Raw genomic sequence first — 20,553 nt, 5'->3', positions numbered from 1 at the left:
TTTATAAGCCTTTTTTTAGTAACCATATATATGTTTAATGTTATAACTAAAATCAAAGGAACTGATGCTGATTCCTACTTATTATAAAGTGTTTTTCAAGTGTCCACTAATTATGCACCAATTTGGTTATGACTATTGAAATAATTTAGTAAATTATTCATGCAAATGCACAATGGATCTTTGTTCCCAAGTGTTTCACCTCCATTCAGTATTAATAATGCAGATTATATATTGGCTGTTTTTCTTTAAAGCTAAGTAAATTATTTTATACATTATTTTAAATATTTGCTTTAAATTGTGTCATATTTCTCTGTGTTCCAATGCATGTTGTGTATTGGATTGTTGCTTTGACCAGAAAGATTGATTTGGAACTTAGGCTGCTATCAGAAAATCTACACTTTTTTTTTTTTACTGATTCCTTTGTGGGTATTTTTGGTCTGGCGGTCAATATCAGAACAGAAAAAGAACATGAGTGCTAGTCTAATCTGCAGAGCAACAGTGATAGGTATGATTTATTAAAAAATTCCAGGAGGGTAACGCTTTTTAATCTATTTAAAGAAGATCAAAGCAGAAGAGGGCTGCTCTATGAGGATATTGTGGGTTTTAATAGGTCACTTAGCATGTTATTGTTCATTGCAATTAATTACAACAAAAGAAACCACATAGTCAATTCAGTCTTTGCTGCTGCTTCCCCTGTTTGCACTATGTTGGTGTAATAACAGTTAATATATATTTTTACAGAAATACATGAATACGAGGAGGGTGGAGGACTCCTTCCCAATATGGAGCCAAGAAATAAAAGAAAAAGCAGTTGTCTTTTGTTGTCAGAAAAATCTAGTAGTATTTTGTGTTAGAGCCAGTTCCTGCAAAGATTTATTTACGTGAGTAACTTTACTTATGCGAGGAGACCCATTAAGTCAGTAAAATTTTGCGACTAAAGTTGTTTGTGTTTAAGCCTTTGGAGCACTTGTGGAGCAGGAACTGAGCACCTGAGAAAATGCATACCACGTCACAACGATAGTGAAGTACAGTATTTCACCAAAATCATTGCTATCATCAATACTGTGTCAGAATTTGCTGCATGGGTATGTATGTGTGTTGCACATCCTCAAACAGTTCCTAAAGGGAGCGACTTCTCCCAGGGAGGAAGGAGCCCTATCTCAGGAAGTGATTCTGAAAGGAGATTCAGCATGTGGGTGTTGCTCCATGCTCTCTGCCTGGAGGAGAAAGCTAAACTATTTTGTACTAGCAGCAGGAGGGGACCTATCTGTGTATTCTCTTCCTGTAATAAATGCGTATTGTTTTGTTAAACTTGTGCCTGTGTTGTTCCAGGGACTCCATCTGCTTGTGTAGCTCACATACCAATAAGGAAACCACAAGGTCTTGTAATGATACCAAATTAATCCAGAATTTATGTTCAGGGCTACATTAACTCCAAAAGAAGAACAGATCTTATTTTATTTCTCCTCTCAGGCCCTGAATGTCCCTGTGCTGTTATGACCATCTCTTTGATTGTGACCTGTGAGATACGGGTGTCTCCAGAACCTGTTAAAACTTCTTGCAAATCGTGCACAGGGGTCTCGATAGAGTGTTCCTCTCTAGCAGATATATCACTGCCTCCTTAGCACTCCTTGGAAATAAGACTAAATTATGATTCTCAGATTGGTTTTCCCAAGGTGGTAGCACTTCATGTTACTTTTAGACTGCTAGGTTAACCCTTTATCTTACTTTCACACATCTTCTTATATAGTGAACTTATTTTAGCATTTACCCATAATGGCACTGAAAGCTACCAATATCAAATATTTAAGAAGTAACTCAATGTAATTTAGCTAATACAGTATATAATATACTTACATCTCTAAGGCCTTTTCAGCTTTTATTCTCCCATCATGCTGAAAAGTTTGGCTGGAACCTTCTCAGGATTGGCTGGTTCTAGCTGGCAAGGGCATGATACTTGGGTAAGTCTGTTTCCCTACAAACTATAACACACATCTAAATCTGCCAGAGCCTATCATCCTCAATTGCTATTACATATTTTCTTTGACCAAATGTAGCTAATCTAGCATTAATAAGATCCTTCATATTCTATATCCAAAGTAAGGAAGATTATATAATTTAAATTAAATATTTGAATAAATGATTCTTACAACAAACTGTTGGAAATTCAGTAGTTTCAAAATATTTTCACTGCGTAATTATGGGACAATGCTTCCCCCTGTTCAGAGGAGATGTGAATGAGCAGTCATAATAAATGCTAAAACAAATCCACCATTTAATAAGAAAATTGAAAGGAAGATATGTCTAGTCCAGAAGTAGCACAAAGTGAAAGCTCAGATCAAACTTCACCAGTTCTTGATGTTCTTACCTATAAAGGGCCAGATTTTCAAAGCTCAGCCGTCAGGTAATGCTCACAAAAATATATCTGGACATGTATAATGTGCACCATTAAAAAAGAAAAGTTTACCGTCCTATGGTGGTCATTATTGGACATTATTTGTGGTATTCACTATAGGCAGGTTTAGGGTCTCAGTTTAAAAATATGGTTCAAATCTCAACAACTTTTGGAAAAGTTCTTCGGTCCTGCAGAGATTTCTGTCCATTTTATGCTTCATCCTGACCACTTTGTTCACTTGTTTTGGGTTATTTTTATAATGCTCCACATCATAGAATTTAAGCACTTATATGGACCATGCCCTCTTACATCTCCTACTACTTACTTTACATTTTCCTCCTATTATTTCTGTTTTCCAAATATCTATTCTTATTGCTTCTAAATTCTAACCCATCTACTTCCTGCTTGACTGCTATGTAGGACCGGATTAAAGAATTTTGCAGCACTCTGCATTATGGAAATTGGGCCCTCCTCCCCTTCTTCCTTAAACTAGACAGAGCATGTGATATGCAGACTGTAAATATGAGATTATTGTTACCATCAGCGTTAGATCTTTCTCAGCAGAAAATACAGAAGTATCACTGACAGAGAGAAGACTTTGTGTTCTAATACTCAAAATACAGTAGCATAAGAACACAAACAGGATTTGAATATAAGAATAAAGTCGTATATAGCCCCAAACAAAGTGACTGATATATAAATACCCAACAAAAACATGGCCTTAACTATAGTGGTACAGGGGCTTCTTCTGAGATCGGAGGCTAGTAGAATGTATTATATCACTGTAGTCCAGGTTTTATGACAAGTCACTCTCAATGGACACTTAAAGCAAAGGTGTCAATTCTGGACTGCTCTATCGTTGAGCAGTCATAGCTTTTAGTTCTGCTCATCCTGGAGAATAATCATTCTGCTTCAGCATTTCTAACTGGCAATGTGAGGTAAATACGATGAGCGATGTCCACATCTGGAAAAGTGGATTCCAGGTGGCAAGACTTCAACTGCTTTATTAGGTTAATTGGCAATTTACAAGCTTCATTTTTAGCAAAGGATTCATACTGTTCAAACTCCTCTTCAAGTTACTTTGAGATCAGATGGATAGTTTGCAAACAAAGCTGCAGCTGCAAAATGTAACTTGGTGTGGAGCATATTGCTGAAGTTGGTTGGGAAGCCAAAATCCTTATATAGGCTTCCCAAAGATTTTGCAGACACTTTCAAACTGTCAGTTATGATATTAAAAGTTTCTATTCTAAACTCTTCTGGCCCCCACCGCTCCACATTCAGTGTATTGGATTCACATGCCTGTTTCCATTTTGGGACATGAGGAGTTTCACTGTAATAGGCTTGAGATACAGTTGGTGCCTTTGACTTTCAAAATGCTGCTCCAGTTTCAAACTGACCCCTTGGGTGCAATAAAAAAAATCACCAAGTGACTGCAGGAGTTGGATAGCAGAACCAACATTGATTTCTGCTTTTTAAAATGGCTGAAATCACCGAAGGACATGATTCCATAGCTCTGCCATAAATGTGGTTTCAAGAAAGGTCCATCTTGTCTTGCAGAAACTGTGCTTTTGTTTGTGTAATCCCATATGCAGTGGTGTCTTTGACTTTATCCGGAGCTTCTCGTGATACATACACAATTGTGACATAGGGCTTTTGTGGATTCAGCATGGCAGTATCAAAGGATGCTGGACAGAGATTTTAGAACCAAAATAGGATTATTTTCTTTTCCTTTAAATCCCTCAATAAGGATTTTCCAGCGATGCGTTGAGACAGCAGAGAGGGTGTAGAGTCATTGGAGGAAGCCAAAAAAATTCACTGCTTGGACACAGGTTGCCAAAAAGATTCAGAGAATGTGCTGCACGAGGGACCTAATCTCCTACAGTTTTAATATGCCTAATACGTGTCTGAAGGCATGTTGGTAGCATTGACATTAGGTCTGACAGCAATAATCCAAAATATTAATACAAAGTTTGTTTAAAGTAGACAGCACATTCTCTGCAAGGCTTGGCACATATTTTAGAAAATGTTCAACAGGATTTCCACTTTTGTTAAAAAAATGAACAATGAATGCTAGCTGATCCATGAGAAATATCAGGAGTACTGTCAACTGCAAGAGAGTAATATTTGGCAGTGTAAATTTCCTCTTGTATTGCTCTTAGAACTTTCTTCCACATCAGTTAAAAATCTCTTCACAGATAGTGGAGGAAATATGATGGTTTTCCATGTCCAAACTTCTTGATATGACTTGCAAGGAAGTTACCAAATTTGGAAATTAGCTCCAAAATTCTCCCCAAAATTCCACTGTGAATAGATCCAGTGTTTTCCTCATCCCAGTGAAATGGGAGTCATCCTTCAGCAAGAAATTTCATTACCTTCACAACTTGCTGTAGCACCTCTTAGATTTGATTCTGATCAACAGGGAGGGATTGGTTGTGAATCTGAAGATGGAAGGCAATTTGCATGAAAGTGATCATGAAATGATACATTTTATTATTCTAAAGAAAGGAAGGCGTGAAAGCAGCATAAGAACAATGGACTTCAAAAAAAGTAGACTGTAACAAATTCAGAGAAATGGTAGTAAAAATGGGAAGAAAATCTAAGGGGAAAAGGAGTTCAGGAGCGCTGACAGTTTATCTGCTTAGCAGGGAGGGAGAGCTAATAACTGATGATATCAAGAAAGGGTGAGGTGTTTAATACCGATTTTGCTTCAGTCTTCACTAAATAAAGTTAATGGTAACCAGATAATCAATACAATTAATTTTGACAACATAGGGGAAGGAACACAAGCCAATATAGGGAAAGAACAGGTTAAAGAATATTTAGATCAATTAGATGTATTCAGGTTGGGAAATCCTGATGAAATTTATGCTCAGTACTTAAGAAACTAGCTGACGCAATCTCGAAAACATTAGTGGTTATGTTCAATGACTCATGGAGGTTCCAGAGGACTGGAGAAGGGCAAACATAGTACCTGTCTTTTAAAAGGGGGAACAAAGAGGATCTGGGAAGTTATAGGCCAGTCAGCCTAACTTTAATACTTGGAAAGATACTGGATCAAATTATTAAACAATCAATTTGTAAGCACCAGGAGAATAATCGAGTTATAAGGCGTAGCCAGCATAGATTTGACAAGAACAAATGATGCTAAACCAAAATGATTTCCTTTTTTGACAGGGTTACTGGCCTAATGGATTGGGGGTAGTAGGAGACATGATATATCTTGATTTTACTAAGGCTTTTGACACAGTCCCACATGACATTCTCATAAGCAAACTAGGGAAATGTGATCTAGCTGAAATTACTATAAGGTGGATGCAATACTGGTTTAAAGAGTATACTCTGAGTAGTTATTAATTGATCACTGTCACACTGGGAGGACCTATCTAGTGGGATCTCATGGGAGTACCTGGTTCTGGTACTATACAGTATTTTCATTAGTGATGTAGATAATGGAATGGAGAGCAGGGCCGGCTTTAGGCCGATTCAGCCAATTCGGCTGAATTGGGCCCCGCGCCAAGAGGGCCCCGCGCTGCAGCTCTCTACCCCGCCCTCAGCTCACTTCCCCCTCCTCCCCTCCCCTGAATGCTCCGCCCCCTGTTCCTCCCCCTCCCCTGCTTCCCGCGAATCAGAGATTCGCGGGAAGTCTGAAAAGAAGCAGGGGCGGGCAGGCAGCACCAGGTAAGCTGAGGTGGTGGGGGCACGAGAAGGGCTCCGGGGAGGCGCGGCCCGTTCCCGCCGAGCACGCAGGCCCCAGCGGCTCTGGCCCGGCTTGGCTCCAGCCCGGCCCCTGCGGCGCGGCCCGGGTCTGACCCGGCCCAGCCCCCGCGGCTCGGGTCGGCTCCGACCCGGCCCGGTCCCCGTGGCTCGGGTCGGCTCCGGCCCGGCCCAGTCCCCGCGACGCGGCCCCCGCGGCGAGGCTTCGGCGCAGCCCGCGCGGCGCGGCTGTGGGTCGGACCCAAGCCCGGCAACCCTGGCCAGAGCGCGGCTCGATTCCTGGGGGCGGGGCTTGCAGTAAGCCCCGCCCCCAGGAATCGGGCCCTGCTCTTGCTAAAGCCGGCCCTGATGGAAAGTATGCTTATAAAATTTGCAGTGACACCAAGCTGGGAGTGGTTTGCAAGCACTTTAGAAGACAGGATTGGAATTCAAAACAATCTTGACAAATTGGAGATTTGGTCTGAAATCAACAAGATGATATTCAGTAAAGACAAGTGAAAAGTATTTCATTTTGGAAGGAAAAATCCAAAGGACAATGCCAAAATAAAATGGGGAATAACTGTCTAGGTGGCAGTACTTTTGAAAAGGATCTGGATATTCTAGTGGATCACAAATTGAATATGAGTCAGTGTGATGCAGTTGTGAAAGGCTAATATTCTGGGCTGTAGTAACAGGATTCTTGTATGTTAGACACAAGAGGTAATTGTCCCAGTCTACTTGGCACTGGTGAGGCCTCAACTACAGTACTGTGTCCAATTCTGGGCACTACACTTTAGGAAAGATGCAGACAAATTGGAACAAGTCCAGAGGAGAGCAACAAATATTTAGAAAACCTGGCTGATTGGGAAAGGTTAAAAAATTGGGTATGTTTAGTCTGGAGAATAGAAATGGGTTGGTAGGGGGAGTACCAAATAGGTTAAGAGTTCTTTGTAAAGATCAATTGTTCTTTATGTCCGCTGAAGGTGGGACAATAAGTAATTGGCTTAATCTGCAGCAAGAGAGAAGAGAGATTTCGGTTAGATACTAGAACGTTTTTCCTAACTATAAGTAGAATTAAGTAGGTTTCCAAGGAAGGTTGTGGAATCCCCATCATTGGAGATTTTTAAGAACAGGTTGGACAAACCATGTCAGTGACAGTCTAAGTATAACTGGTCCTACATAAGTGTAGGGGGCAGGACTTGATGACCTCTTAGGTCCCTTCCAGCCCTATATTTCAGTGATTCTTTTACACCATTTCTCTCTTTGAAACTGAAGTGACAGCTCAGTATCAATATGCTGATTTACTTTAGATACCTTAACATAAGAAATCACGACAAATTGATAGTCACGGTTACTCTCATGCTCTGTAATTCAAGCAGTAGAATGAGCCCAATCACTGAATCCATCACAAAAAGCAGTCTTCTTGTCTGAAAAAAGCTTGCACATGAAACAGAACATAGCACTAAATGGAAGCGACTACAGCAACCATTCCCACATGACTGTTTCTCTGTTGACCAGCTTTCAAGAGAGAGTGTCTCTCTGGACACAGATGATAACTGTAAGGCCGATCACCCATGTGTTTGTACAGCTGTTCAGATATTTTGAAATCTGCATAATGGTTTTGGCAATTGGATTCAATCCTGTACTTTTGGACAGTATCAACTACCTGCCATTTGGCTGGATCTGTCGATGAAGATGATTGTGAAACAATATTGTGTAAGGTGAGATTGCTTATCTCCATCTCAGCTACAGCCATACGTAGGTGAGCATAAGGAGGGCCCTTACAACTTGTTCTGCATTAGACTGTACTGGGCCTTTTCAGTGGCACAGACTAAACTTGACATTCCCTGCACTGCAACATCAACATGAGTTACCACTAGATTTGAAAAAAATCGCTCAGTTTCAGTACTTTGCTAAGTAACCCTTGGTCCTGCAGTTCCTTTTGTTTAATCAGTTTTCAATTAGAGGAGCTTCTCATTTGTTTCCAACATGCTATTTAAATTAGTTAATTTTATATAACTATAGTGTGCACATCTTGATTTTTTTTTTTTTGGTCATTCGCACTTCATAAAGGTATGTACGTTCAGGGGCTGCTCTAGCTACAGGCAAACTCAGCAGCTCAACATGCTAAGAGGCTTTCCCCCCTTTTAACCAGATCTTCCATTTTAATGCACACATTTTTTGGACAACATAGTTTTCAAGGATTTGTTCTGGAGAACCGAAGTTTTAGAAAATAAATAGGCAGGTCATTGTGCACTGGTACTTATGTGTCTGAAAATTGTTTTAAAGTAATCAAAAGTAAGAAAAAAAATGTGACAGGCAGATATAAAATTCCAGTTAACTTTTGAAAACAATTCAACTGTTTAATATTAATCTGCATATCTCCCAGAAGATTCCACCATATGATCTTCCCTCAGTTTCCTTCCTAGCATCCCTTTGTTCAGTCCTATGCATGTCTCTTAAGGTTAGATCAAGTCATAGTTTGCAACAAAGATATAACATTTAGTTTTTGGCTCTTTGAATGTAATCCATTGATCTTCACTTGCATCAGATTTCTTTAAAGAGGTACTAGAGCAGACTGGGCATGAAATTAAGTGCCATTGCTAAATTATTGATTGTAGCCTCCTTTACTTGTATTATACAATCCTCTGCAGTTTATGCTGACTTGTAAGTAAGCTTTTTCATTAGCATCTTGGACAAGTCAAATGCTACGCAGCTTGGCTAAAACAACTTCCATTTTCCCAGACAAATACTAGATTAATCTACAAAATAGTCCACTATTGCAAAAAATCCTAAGAGTGACCAACCTAATGGTAATGTCATATAGGAGAAATATACTGAATTGGCTGAAGATTATCTCAGTCTCTGGGTGGATGGGAATGCCTTGCATTGCACAACAGGGAACCCTCTAGCCACTTGGTGAATGACATTGATAAGTTTCCAAAGTTTCCAGTCCTCTTTTCTTGAAAGATTGTGGCTTCAGTTTGGGGGACATGATGGAGAAAGTTAAAGGAGTAAAATAAACTCTGCAGAATCCGATCAAGAAAAGGCGGACTCCAGTCTTGTGAGGGTAAAAAAGTGCTAAAGCTGAAGGGGAAGCTTTCCCATCAAAAAGCCAAAGGGCAGCAGCATAGAGAAATAACCCTACCAACAACTTTCTTGTCTCCTATCACAGTAATCTGTTTAGAGTTGGTTCACAAAATGTTAATACTCAGGAATCTGGACAAGGAAACAGCTGCCTACGACAGCAGAATCTGCCTAGGGCTGGTGCCGAACCTGACTGGCACTGCGCTGCAACCCTGGGGTGACCGCACCACTCACTCAAATTTGGACAAATTTGTCCAAATGAAGCTGAAATTGCCAAGGCAAAGTTTACAGAACCTTTTGCTCCACTAGTTCTGTGGGATAAAATAAATGTTATTTTAATATGTGAAAATCTTGAGTATGTATCACCTTCACTTATTTTCTGACATTATGTATACTACATACTAATACATTTTAAGGAATCAGATATTCACGTTGCATGAGAACTAGTGCAGCATTCTCATATGAAGATTTAGATGTCTCTCTCTGCAGATATTTTCAGTGTAAATTCAGAGATCCATTTGGTCAAACATAGATACAAAGGCTTTGTGTTAGATATTCCTATCAGTGTACAGTATGTAACCAATGTAGCTATCTTGCTTATAAAAGGTCTACAAGGAAAAAACAAATTGACTTAATTTTTTCCTTCTTTTTAGCTGCTGCTTGTGTTTAAATTGCTCAATTTAAGTAGCACACTGTAAAACTACAAAAATGTACTGCAGTGTGAATAAATTATCATCTTTTAATTCTTGTTCTGAGTAATAGTAAATGATTAACACCAGCTGTTTCTGAAGAGTATTTTTTTTATTATTAGAAGTAATAAAAACCAAGGAGCATGTCTGCTGTAGTGAAACTTGTGGTTAACTGAAACAGAAGTCTGCAGGCCTCATTTTCTTTAAGGGAGGTTCACCAAACTCTAACAGAAACATTGTGATCATGAAGAGAGAGGTTCTAAAAGCAAACTTTATGGGCTGTAGACACATGCTGATGGATTTGTTTAATTTTTTTTTTCCCCACACAGTAAGACTTTCTTTTGATTTTAAATAATCACATAGAGATGTACACAGATCTCAAAGCAGGATCCTGGGGTGAAATCTTAGTCCCATGGAAGACAGTGGGAATTCCTGGTTGACTTCAAAGGGGACAGTATTTCATCCCCCAGTGTTTGGCATTAGAGATATGGTTTCAAATTATCAACCCGCCCACCCCATTCAGCTTTGGAAACAATTAATGGTACACTATAGTTGTACATTAAATTTGAATTTACATGGGCTGTGTATGTGTGTGTGCTTTTTTGTACTCATGGAATGTTCAGATTTGTTTTTAAAATTATTTTTAATGTATGAATAATGCATCAGGAAAACTCATTCATTGGGGAAAAATAGTCTGTCTCTCTTTAAATGAACAATTGTATGAAGTGTCTGATTTTATTCATTTGTATTTTGACACTGATGAAGGTTCTGAGCTGGAATGAGTAGGTTCTAATTTCCTTCTATTTAATCACCAGGTGAATTTTTCTTAATATCGTAATATGATTTCATCACCATTTTTGGTTAATCAGTTCAAACAATTGTTACATAAGTAAATAACTGTCAGGCAGGGATCGTGACAGAGATATGTTTCTCTTCAACATCAATAAGTAAAGATTCCAATGTATTTTTTACTTTTATTTGGTCAGTATGTCAGAAAAACCTTGTAAGTGTCCTGATCCCTTTCTCAGTGATATGTTCTTACTAGCATTCTGCTTCATCCCCTGTATGGCACAAAAAATCTCTCACACAAATTGGTGCAATTTGCAGCTTTTCCTTTTGAGTCACTAGTTAACCTTAAATGAAGCTGTTTCAGGCCAAATGGGATGGCCATGACAAGGCACGGTGGCCTGGACAGCTACCATATGGAGAAGCATATACTGCTGCAGTTTTTAATATTCATAGAACAAAGTCTGCAGCTTAGAGTTCCAAGTCCCATTCACAAACAGAACTGCTCCACAGTGGAGTGTGTGTTACCGAAAAGAAATTCCGAACTATTGGCTAAAAGCAAAACCTATTCCCAAATGGAGAAATAGAACTGGTTTATCCCTAAAGAGAAAGGGAAAAAAAACCCATACCTTTCTCATTTACAAAAATGGTAGATTTAGCCTATTCTGCATTCTTTATGTGAATGATTAGATCCTTCTAGATAATGTGTTAGTAGAAGTATTTTATCTGTAGTAGAATTCACAAAAGCCAGATCTGAAATTCACTGAGCTCCAACTCACATTTTAACATGATTTTTTTTCTTTTAGATTTTGTTTTGTTTTGTGGTGCTAGTAGTTAAAAACAAATAATGGAAAATAACAGTTCTAACGATAATAATGCCTCTCTTAAGAAGAGTCATGCCAGTATAGCAAAGGAAGTATAGCCATCTGGTGTCTAGGATGGGATGCCTCAGAACAGCATGGTAGAGAACAGCTTACTGTTCCGTAAAAGTATCTTATAACTTCACCCTAGGACCTGTTGCACACTGCAACATATAGGCAAAGGACTGATTATTTATCAGGCCAGCAGACTACTCCTTTGAGCCTTGGTGCACTTGGTAGGAGGATGGTATAGCTGGTACCCAACCTACTGCTGTTTTGAGTTCGAGGTTGCAATCTTGTCCTACTTGACACCCCTTTCACCCACTAATGCAACAGCACAGTACAGGACATGATTTTTCCTTGCGTCCAGATTTCATAACATGCTTTTGAGGCAAGAAGCAGGAGTGGGTGTACTATAAGTTAGGTTTATAAATATATTTCATGTGCTGTTTTGAGAATATAAAAGAGAACCTATCCTGCACATTTCATCATGTTATCTAGAAATTTTTCAACAGGGCAGTGAAATGCAAATATATTTGATGCATGTTACTTCACAAAATTGTTCTGTTTACAACGGATTTGAACTTTATATGGTGAGCTGGCAGGAAATCAGGCAGGGTTCCAACTATGTGAAGTTCAAATCCATTGTAAACAGAATCACTTTGAGACATTTTTCATTGTCAGGGTTTTCTACAAATGTGATATAACATGCAAATCAAGAAATGACAAAAGTCCATTAACCTGCTTACAAAATAGGTTAGACTTATGATGCTGAGTCAATGGGAGCTCTGCTATTGATTTCAATTGAGCTAAAATTTTACCTCAGGATGAACATTAAATACATTTATCCCAAAGCATCACATTCCATTACTAATTAGTTTCTGAATTGAGTGGTAAATCATTGTAAATCATTCTGGCTTTCATCCCAACTGAAATTAAACTTGCTGATTACTTAATATTATTAATGTTGATTGGTTCCAATATGTATACACGTCTCTCTTACAGATTTCGTTTCTTGCCTCAGCTTACATAAGTCAAGAGCTCTCAGAGGAAAGCTGCTCTGCCCTGGGATCTATTACACATTACGTTTACCTTTGCCAGTTCAGCTGGATGCTCATTCAGGTTAGTATCTTTCTCTTACTCATTCACCAAAATCTGCTTAAGGGCAACTGACACTTGTACTGCATTTATGTCATTTCTTAATGTGTCTGTCATCACATTCCAGTGATACTTATGAGGCAAAGAACTTAAATAATCCCTACTAACTAACCCTAGAGTGAAAGAGATCTAGAAATAAATTTTCAAATCAGTTTGGAGATGTATACCACTAAGTCCCATTAACATCCACGGCCCTTGTGCACTAAATCCCAGTTTGAAAATGTACCCAGTAGGAAGTACATTATCAAAACTGAAGAAACTGCTTTTGTAAGAGCTAATGGAATTTCTAAATGCATCTTCCTTACATTGTTTTGAAAAAGTCTCTTCAAGTTGAAATACTAGTTACAAGTTATATTGGTCATCATAGTCAATGTCAGTTTGTACTTTAGACCCATGTAAAATGAAAAATCTACTTCTTAATTTAAGTTGAGAAGTATGGCATAGAGAAAAGCTATTATAAGGCCAAAATGCTGCATCAGATCTACTGAAAAAGTAAACACATTCACAGACATGCCCAGGAGTCTGAGACAGAAGGCTTAATTCAGACATGATATAAGCAAGTAAAACGCTTGTGGAAATCTCTGGACTAAATCTATTAGTTGTGTAAACGTGTGATGTAAATTGGTCAAAGCAACCGTGAGATAAATCAGGGAAGGGTCCATCATGCATCCTCTGCAGATCTGCATTTAGCATCACATGCAGCTCTGCACATATGTGCTTACAGTATTGACAGGATTTGGGTGCATCATGTTTATAGTATATAATATCATATTTGCAGCACCTTCACTTAAATTGCTTTATTTTGTCTCACACCCTGTCCAGCATACAGGATTGGGCCCTATGTAAGCACAAAATTCAGCAGAGATAAATTATGCTGTAACTGTGTGCTGCTTTGACCTTAGTAACGGAAAGACTTAAAAAAAAAAAATTCTTCTCCACTTCCTTGTGCTTTGTCAAGAGGCTAATATAAACATGGAACAAAAACAAAAGGCAGCTCTCTACTGTGAGTCCCAAGCCTTCTGTGCCTGTTAGCCTTAAATTGCAGTAATTGAGGAAAAGAAACACAGTCAGCCTAAAACATACAATCACCTTTTTTGACCACTGCTGAACATTCAACAGAGATCTTCCTTGAGCTATACATAGTGATGCCTATTTTTTTTTCCTGAGTTGATACAATTAGAACCCAATAAAATGTATGACAGGTTTCAGAGTAACAGCCGTGTTAGTCTGTATCCGCAAAAAGAACAGGAGTACTACAAATTTATTAGAGCATAAGCTTTCGTGGACTACAGCCCACTTCTTCGGATGCATATAGAATGGAACATATATTGAGGAGATATATATACACACATACAGAGAGCATAAACAGGTGGGAGTTGTCTTACCAACTCTGAGAGGCCAATTAAGTAAGAGAAAAAAAAAAAACTTTTGAAGTGATAATCAAGCTAGCCGAGTACAGACAGTTTGATAAGAAGTGTGAGAGTACTTACAAGGGGAGATAGAGTCAATGTTTGTAATGGCTCAGCCATTCCCAGTCCTTATTCAAACCGGAGTTGATTGTGTCTAGTTTGCATATCAATTCTAGCTCTGCAGTCTCTCTTTGGAGTCTGTTTTTGAAGTTTTTCTGTTGTAATATAGCCACCCGCAGGTCTGTCATTGAATGACCAGACAGGTTAAAGTGTTCTCCCACTGGTTTTTGAGTATTTTGATTCCTGATGTCAGATTTGTGTCCATTAATTCTTTTGCGTAGAGACTGTCCGGTTTGGCCAATGTACATGGCAGAGGGGCATTGCTGGCACATGATGGCATACATCACATTGGTAGATGTGCAGGTGAACGAGCCCCTGATGGTATGGCTGATGTGATTAGGTCCTATGATGATGTCACTTGAATAGATATGTGGACAGAGTTGGCATCGGGGTTTGTTACAAGGATAGGTTCCTGGGTTAGTGGTTTTGTTCAGTGATGTGTGGTTGCTGGTGAGTATTTGCTTTAGGTTGGGGGGTTGTCTGTAAGCGAGGACAGGTCTGTCTCCCAAGATCTAGCTTGATTATCACTTCAAACGTTTTTTTTTTTTTTTTTTCTCTTAATTAATTGGCCTCTCAGAGTTGGTAAGACAACTCCCACCTGTTTATGCTCTCTGTATGTGTGTATATATATCTCCTCAATATATGTTCCATTCTATATGCATCCGAAGAAGTGGGCTGTAGTCCACGAAAGCTTATGCTCTAATAAATTTGTTAGTCTCTAAGGTGCCACAAGTACTCCCTGTTCTTCTTTTTTTAAATAAAATGTATGAGTAATTCAAATTATTCCCTTGAATATGCATTACTTTCCATTTGTCAATACTGAACTACTTCTGCTGATATGGCGCCCATTCACCTGGTTTGGTTAGCAATCTCTGAAGTTTCATGCAGTTTTCACTGGTCTTGACTAACCTAAATAATTTTGTCATTTTCAGATTTAACCATCTCACTGTCTACCTCATTTCCAGATAATTGATCAATATATTAAACATCACATATTCCGGTATGGAACTTTATGATACCCCACTGGTAACCCTTCCCTGGATAATTGGCCATTTATTCCTACTCTTTGTTTTCTGTCTTTTAGCCAGTTTCTGGCTGTACCTTTCAGGCCATAACTACTGAGTTCCTATAGTACAGTGGTGGGCAGCCTGTGGCCCGCATGCAGCTCATCAGGGTAATCTGATTGCGGGCTGAGACATTTTGCTGATGTTGACTGTCCATAGGCATGATCCCCCGCAGCTCTCAGTGGTCATGGTTCGCCGTTCCCAGCCAATGGGAGCTGTGGGAAGTGGTGGGCTGCAGGGACATGCTGGCCGCTGCTTCCCACAGCTCCCATTGGTCAGGAACAGAGAACCGTGGCCATAGGTATTGGCTTCTGCTGGCGCCGGTGGGTGCTCAACCCGCCCCTGCCCCAACTCCGCCCCACCCCCATTCCAACCCCTTCCCTGCCCCAACTCCGCCCCTCCCTGCCCCTATTCCAACCACTTCCCCAAATTGCCTGCCTCTTCCCCACCTCCTCCCCTGAGCGCACCATGTTTCTGCTCCTCCCCCTTCCTCCCAGAGCTTGTTACGCCCTGAAACAGCTGTGGGGAGGAGAAGTGGGGATGCAGTGCGCTCAGGGGAGGAAGTGGAGGTGAGGTGAGGTGAGCGGGGGTGGGGTGGGGAGCTTGGCTGCTGGTGGGTGCAGCACCGGAGCACCCACAAAGTCGGCACCTATAACCATGGCCACTGGGAGCTGTTGGGGGGCCCTACCTGCAGATGGTCAACTTCAGCAAAATGTGTCTCAGCCTGCAATCAGATTACCCTGATGAGCTGCATGCGAGCCGCAGGTTCCCCACCACTGTTACAGTAGCTTTTTATGAAAAATGTTGTCAAAGACTTTTGGAAAGTACTCTTGCACCTTTTTTTGTTCCAACCAGCTAATTAAAGTTCAGAGCCCTCAGGGGTGTTCTGTTAGGAGGAGAAATTGGTGGGAGGTGTTTCTTTGATACATCTTGTTTCTTGACAAGGAATGTACAAAGTTCCACTTCTCCAAATGCTGGAGGAACCAAGAGCAACAGGAGCAGTTTCTTAGTTTACAGCCTTTTTTGACAGCAAACTCTTTTCCTAGCTTTCCCCTGGGTCATACTGTACTAAGAGGCTACTGCTTAGCTTTCTTGCTTTTTGCCTCTGCTTTTCTCTCTGTTCGGTTCTTCCCAGTTTCTCTGTGTCCTGCCTTCCCTCAAGCACTCTCACACACAATGCACAAACAATACTCGGCAAAAGCCCTCTGCCTACTCAGTCCAAAACTCATATGTGGGTTTAAATAACCCTTTTGTCTTTGGTAGGGGCTTGTGATTAATTTATCCTCGCTGTTATGTTAATTGAAGGGTGAATTCACACCCATCAGTCTCAGCGAGGATTTAACTTGTCCCATGACAAGGTTTCACTCATCTTATAAAAAATATATCATCCAGTTCTTCTTTAGGCACTATTTTTGATACATTAGATACAGTTTTCCTTGGCAAAAGCCCATGCTCATTAGATCATGTTACGTTACTATCTTTTAGGTGTTTTATAGTTTTACTTTTAATTATCAGCTTGACCAAGTACTGAAATAAGGCTTACTGGTTTGTAATTCCCAGATCACCCTTTTTTAAATGTAGGTCCTACATTTGCTACCTTCCAGTCCTCTGGTATATGTAGAAGCTGATTTTAATGAGGTTGCTTCCCCCCCCCCCCCGCCCCCCCCCGTAGCTCAGTCACTTCATTCTTAGACATCCAAGAGATCTGAAGGAGTCTATCATCTGAGCCTGGTGAATTCATGCTATTAAAATTTACCAGTTTGTTTCAGCACCTCTTCTTCTGACATCTCAGTCTCTTATAGCGCTTCATGTGAAAACTCCTGACTTTGTGTAGACCTACATTGAAATTAGCTTCTCCTCTTGTGTGTTCTCAGGCTAGTCATTCCAAAAAGCAATCATTTACCTCTCTAAACATTTGTAACCTTTGCTGATGTATATGTATTTTATTAGACTTTGGCTCTTTGATCTATCTTGATAGTTACATACTCAATATCTGCTACCTCATTTGGAGGCCTGTAGTATAAACCTAATACTATACTTGTTTCCTACAAGTTCAGTTGCGTAGTCCAGTCCACTCCGAATTTCTCTCTCTTTCTCAGTGGAATCTTGCAAATACAGCACTACTTCCCCACCTCTTCAATCTAATCTGTTTGTCTTCTATAGTTTGTAGTCAAATATACTATCACGTTGATTTTTATCATTCTACCAAAGTTCAGTAAATGCCTATAATGTCAAAATCCTCATCCATTCTAATTCACCTGTATTTTTAGCTTCTTGCCTTTATATGCAGATAATGTGTATTTTTATTTAAGTTCTTAGTTTAATACTTTGTTGGTTTTAACTGAATTAACTTTTTTTATCTCAGCCTGTCCCTTCTTAAATCCAGCTGTAATTTCTGTCTTATCCTTTAGTGGATACAAAGCACCTTAGTATTATTGACGGTCTTTTGTGCATGGAAAATGAGCTTATTTTTATATCAGTGAATGCCAGGTCCTGTGTGCAACAAAATGGACAAGGCTACAAAAAGAACTGGAGCCAAATGGTAGCGAATAGGACTTTGCATCTGTAGTCATGATGTGCCTCAGTCCTCTTAATACTTTAAGCATAAATGTGTGAAGACTAGAGCTAGTTTGAAAAAAATGGGGAGGAGAGACATGTAAAGGTTTCTTTTAATTTCCATTAAAATGTTTAAAATCCAAATTTAATCCAAATCATAATTTTTTAAAAAATTGGTCAGCTCTAGTGTATGACCACTGCACACATCAAGATATACAAACATAGCCCTTTCTTGTGCAATTTAGTTTGCTCTTACAGGGATTAAGATTTGTTCTGTGACCTGTTCATTCCTAACATGAGCATAGGCTACAGTATCTTGTCATAACACACCGAAGGCAATGCAAGCTACTGTATAAGTGCTTTATTACATCATTTTCCTAGATATTTTGGTTGTTTCTTTATATACTTGCCGGATTTCCATGTCCCATTTGCGTGTATGCAATAGTTAGCCTAGTAGGATGGTGGAACAAGCCAGGACATCCGGAACAGAATCAGTAAAGCCAGGAACACCTTCGGAGCTTAAATACAGTCTGGAAATCACCAAAATACAACACCAAAACCAAACAAGATTTATCAGAGCTGCATACTTTCAACACTACTTTATAGGGCAGAATGCTGGAGAATGACAAGGTATGACATGTCCAAACTGTTTTCATTTCATGCAAGCTTCCTCAGAAAAATCCTTTGTATCTTTTGGCCCAGAACAGTCTCAAATCAAGTCCTGTTTATACAGTGCAGCCAAGAAGATAGGAGCACCATCATTACCAGGAAGCATTGGAGATGGATTGACCATGAGTCTTTGGATGAAAACTGATTCCATCACCAGAATAGCAATAAGATAGACACCTGAAAACAAGTGAAAATGAGGCTGCCTGAAAACAACAAGGCGAAGAGCTGTGGAAACTGAGCTGAAAAACTTGTCAGAAACAGACAGGAGTTCATCGCTGCCCTAAATGCCAAAAGGCGTAATGGGTACTAACTAAACTCAACTAACAGTTAGCATGATGGGATTGTACTGTCCTGCTATGAGTTAAGGCTGAAGTCTCTGGGGAAGAGTGAGATTTACTCCTGCTGCTGCATGCCATTGTCTTGTGGAAAGCAGTGGCGTCATACATGGAACTTATGCGGGCATGTTTCTGTCCCTTTCTGCCTAGCTGCAGATATTACATAAATCATATCCAATGAGAAATGGGGACACACCACTTTGAGATGTGCATCCCCAAGCAGAATGTGAGATAAGTTTGCACTATTCTAGCTTCTCATAGCAGTGTATGCTTTTGTGTGCATGTATCTATGGTCCACGATATCTATCAAGTACATAATGGTGAAAGTTTAAGCTGCTTTTATTTTCAGGAAACATGAATTAATTGTATAGTAACTCACAAGTACAAGAGAGAATTAAAGTATCTAGTAGCTGGTGCACAATCATACCTGTAGCGGATCGCTGACTCACTGCTGCAGCACTTCCTGTTGGTTGCCTTGGGAATAGCTAAATTCCAGCCTCGGAGTGCCTCCTTCTGGCCGGTGGCTTGCCTGCCTCAGGCCTCCGTGTCCCTCCTGGACCCCAGTGTCCTTTACCTGGGTGTTCTGCCCCCCAACAGTACCACCCCACGCTGGGTCTACCCTCAAGGGCCAGCTCCAGGAACCAGCGAACGAAGCAGGTGCTTGGGGTGGCCAATGGGAGGGGGCGGCACGTCTGGGTCTTTGGCGGCAATTCGGCAGCGGGTCCCTCGGTCCCTCTCGGAGCGAAGGATCCGCCTCCGAATTGCCTCCGATGAATGAATCGGTGTGGTTGAGCTGCCGCCGATCACGCATCTCCCCCGCCCCGTGCTATTTGGGGTAGCAAAAAAGCCTTCGCCGGCCCTGCTTCCTTCCCAGGGGAACCCCCAACCCTCTAAGCCCACCTTGCCTCAGTGGTTACTGCAAGTCGTCATCTAGCCCCCACTCTACTGGGGCAAACTGCAGTCTGTAATGGCCCCTCATCATTGGCAAGGGGGTTGGACCAGCTGCCTCTGCCTAACCCCAGGCTGCATCTCTGCTGCCCCAGTACCTCCTTAGGCCTTAAACAAGGCCTCACCTTGGGGAGATGCCAAGGTGGAGCTCCCCAGCTCCCTTTGCCCTTCCCCCAGCACTGCTTGGCTTCAGGTACCCTTGCTCCCAGGCAGCTAGGTCCTTCCCACTCCCAGGCTGGAGTGAGACTCTGCCCAGCTCCTCCCTTAGCCCTCTTATCAGGGCCAGCTGGGCCCTGATTGAGCTAGCCACATCTGTGGTCAGCTACTCAGCCAGCTTCCCTCAGCAGTTCTCACTCCTCTTATCTCGGGAGTGGGGTAACTGCCCCGCTACAATACCTAATGAATGGAAATAAAATTCCATTATATATTATAATTATACATTTCCACTGAATCATAGAATTACTGCAAAGTTCCAAAAGGAGGAAATTAATTATTATTGTAATTATATTTATCTTACTGAATTGTTTATTTTATATCATGCAGCATGAAATAATACATCTAAATAAAATAACTGTTTGGTTTAGGACCGTGATGGGCAACCTGCGGCCCGGTTCCTGGCTAATGGGAGCTGCGGGAAGCGGCGGTCCGCAGGGATGTGCTGGCTGCTGCTTCCTGCAGCACCCATTGCCCACCACTGGTTTAGGACCTTCTGACTGGCTGGATTCCCTGCTCTATCTCTTGCCATTTTTTTCTTTGTACTTGAAGCTTTCTCTTCAGGCCCTTG

General features: G+C 40.6%; 1 protein-coding gene and 1 long non-coding RNA gene across 2 annotated transcripts in view; one reads left to right on the top strand and one right to left on the bottom strand.

Annotated features, from left to right (window-relative positions):
- Nucleotides 1-14,555, bottom strand: part of LOC128839454 (uncharacterized) — a 28,939-nt gene extending 14,384 nt beyond the window's left edge. The window contains exon 1 of the long non-coding RNA XR_008445433.1: nt 14,159-14,555. This is a non-coding gene — a long non-coding RNA (uncharacterized LOC128839454). The remainder of the gene's footprint in view (nt 1-14,158) is intronic.
- ADGRV1 (adhesion G protein-coupled receptor V1) overlaps nt 1-20,553 on the top strand; it is a 439,035-nt gene that overhangs the window by 297,838 nt on the left and 120,644 nt on the right. The window contains exon 86 of the mRNA XM_054032481.1: nt 12,516-12,632. Within this exon, the coding sequence (XP_053888456.1) occupies nt 12,516-12,632 (117 nt within the window). The remainder of the gene's footprint in view (nt 1-12,515; nt 12,633-20,553) is intronic.

The sequence above is a fragment of the Malaclemys terrapin genome, chromosome 6 (assembly GCF_027887155.1).
Source record: "Malaclemys terrapin pileata isolate rMalTer1 chromosome 6, rMalTer1.hap1, whole genome shotgun sequence".
NCBI lineage: Eukaryota > Metazoa > Chordata > Testudines > Emydidae > Malaclemys > Malaclemys terrapin.
Note: the sequence above shows the minus strand (reverse complement) of the source record. Positions and strands in the feature narration are given on the sequence as shown.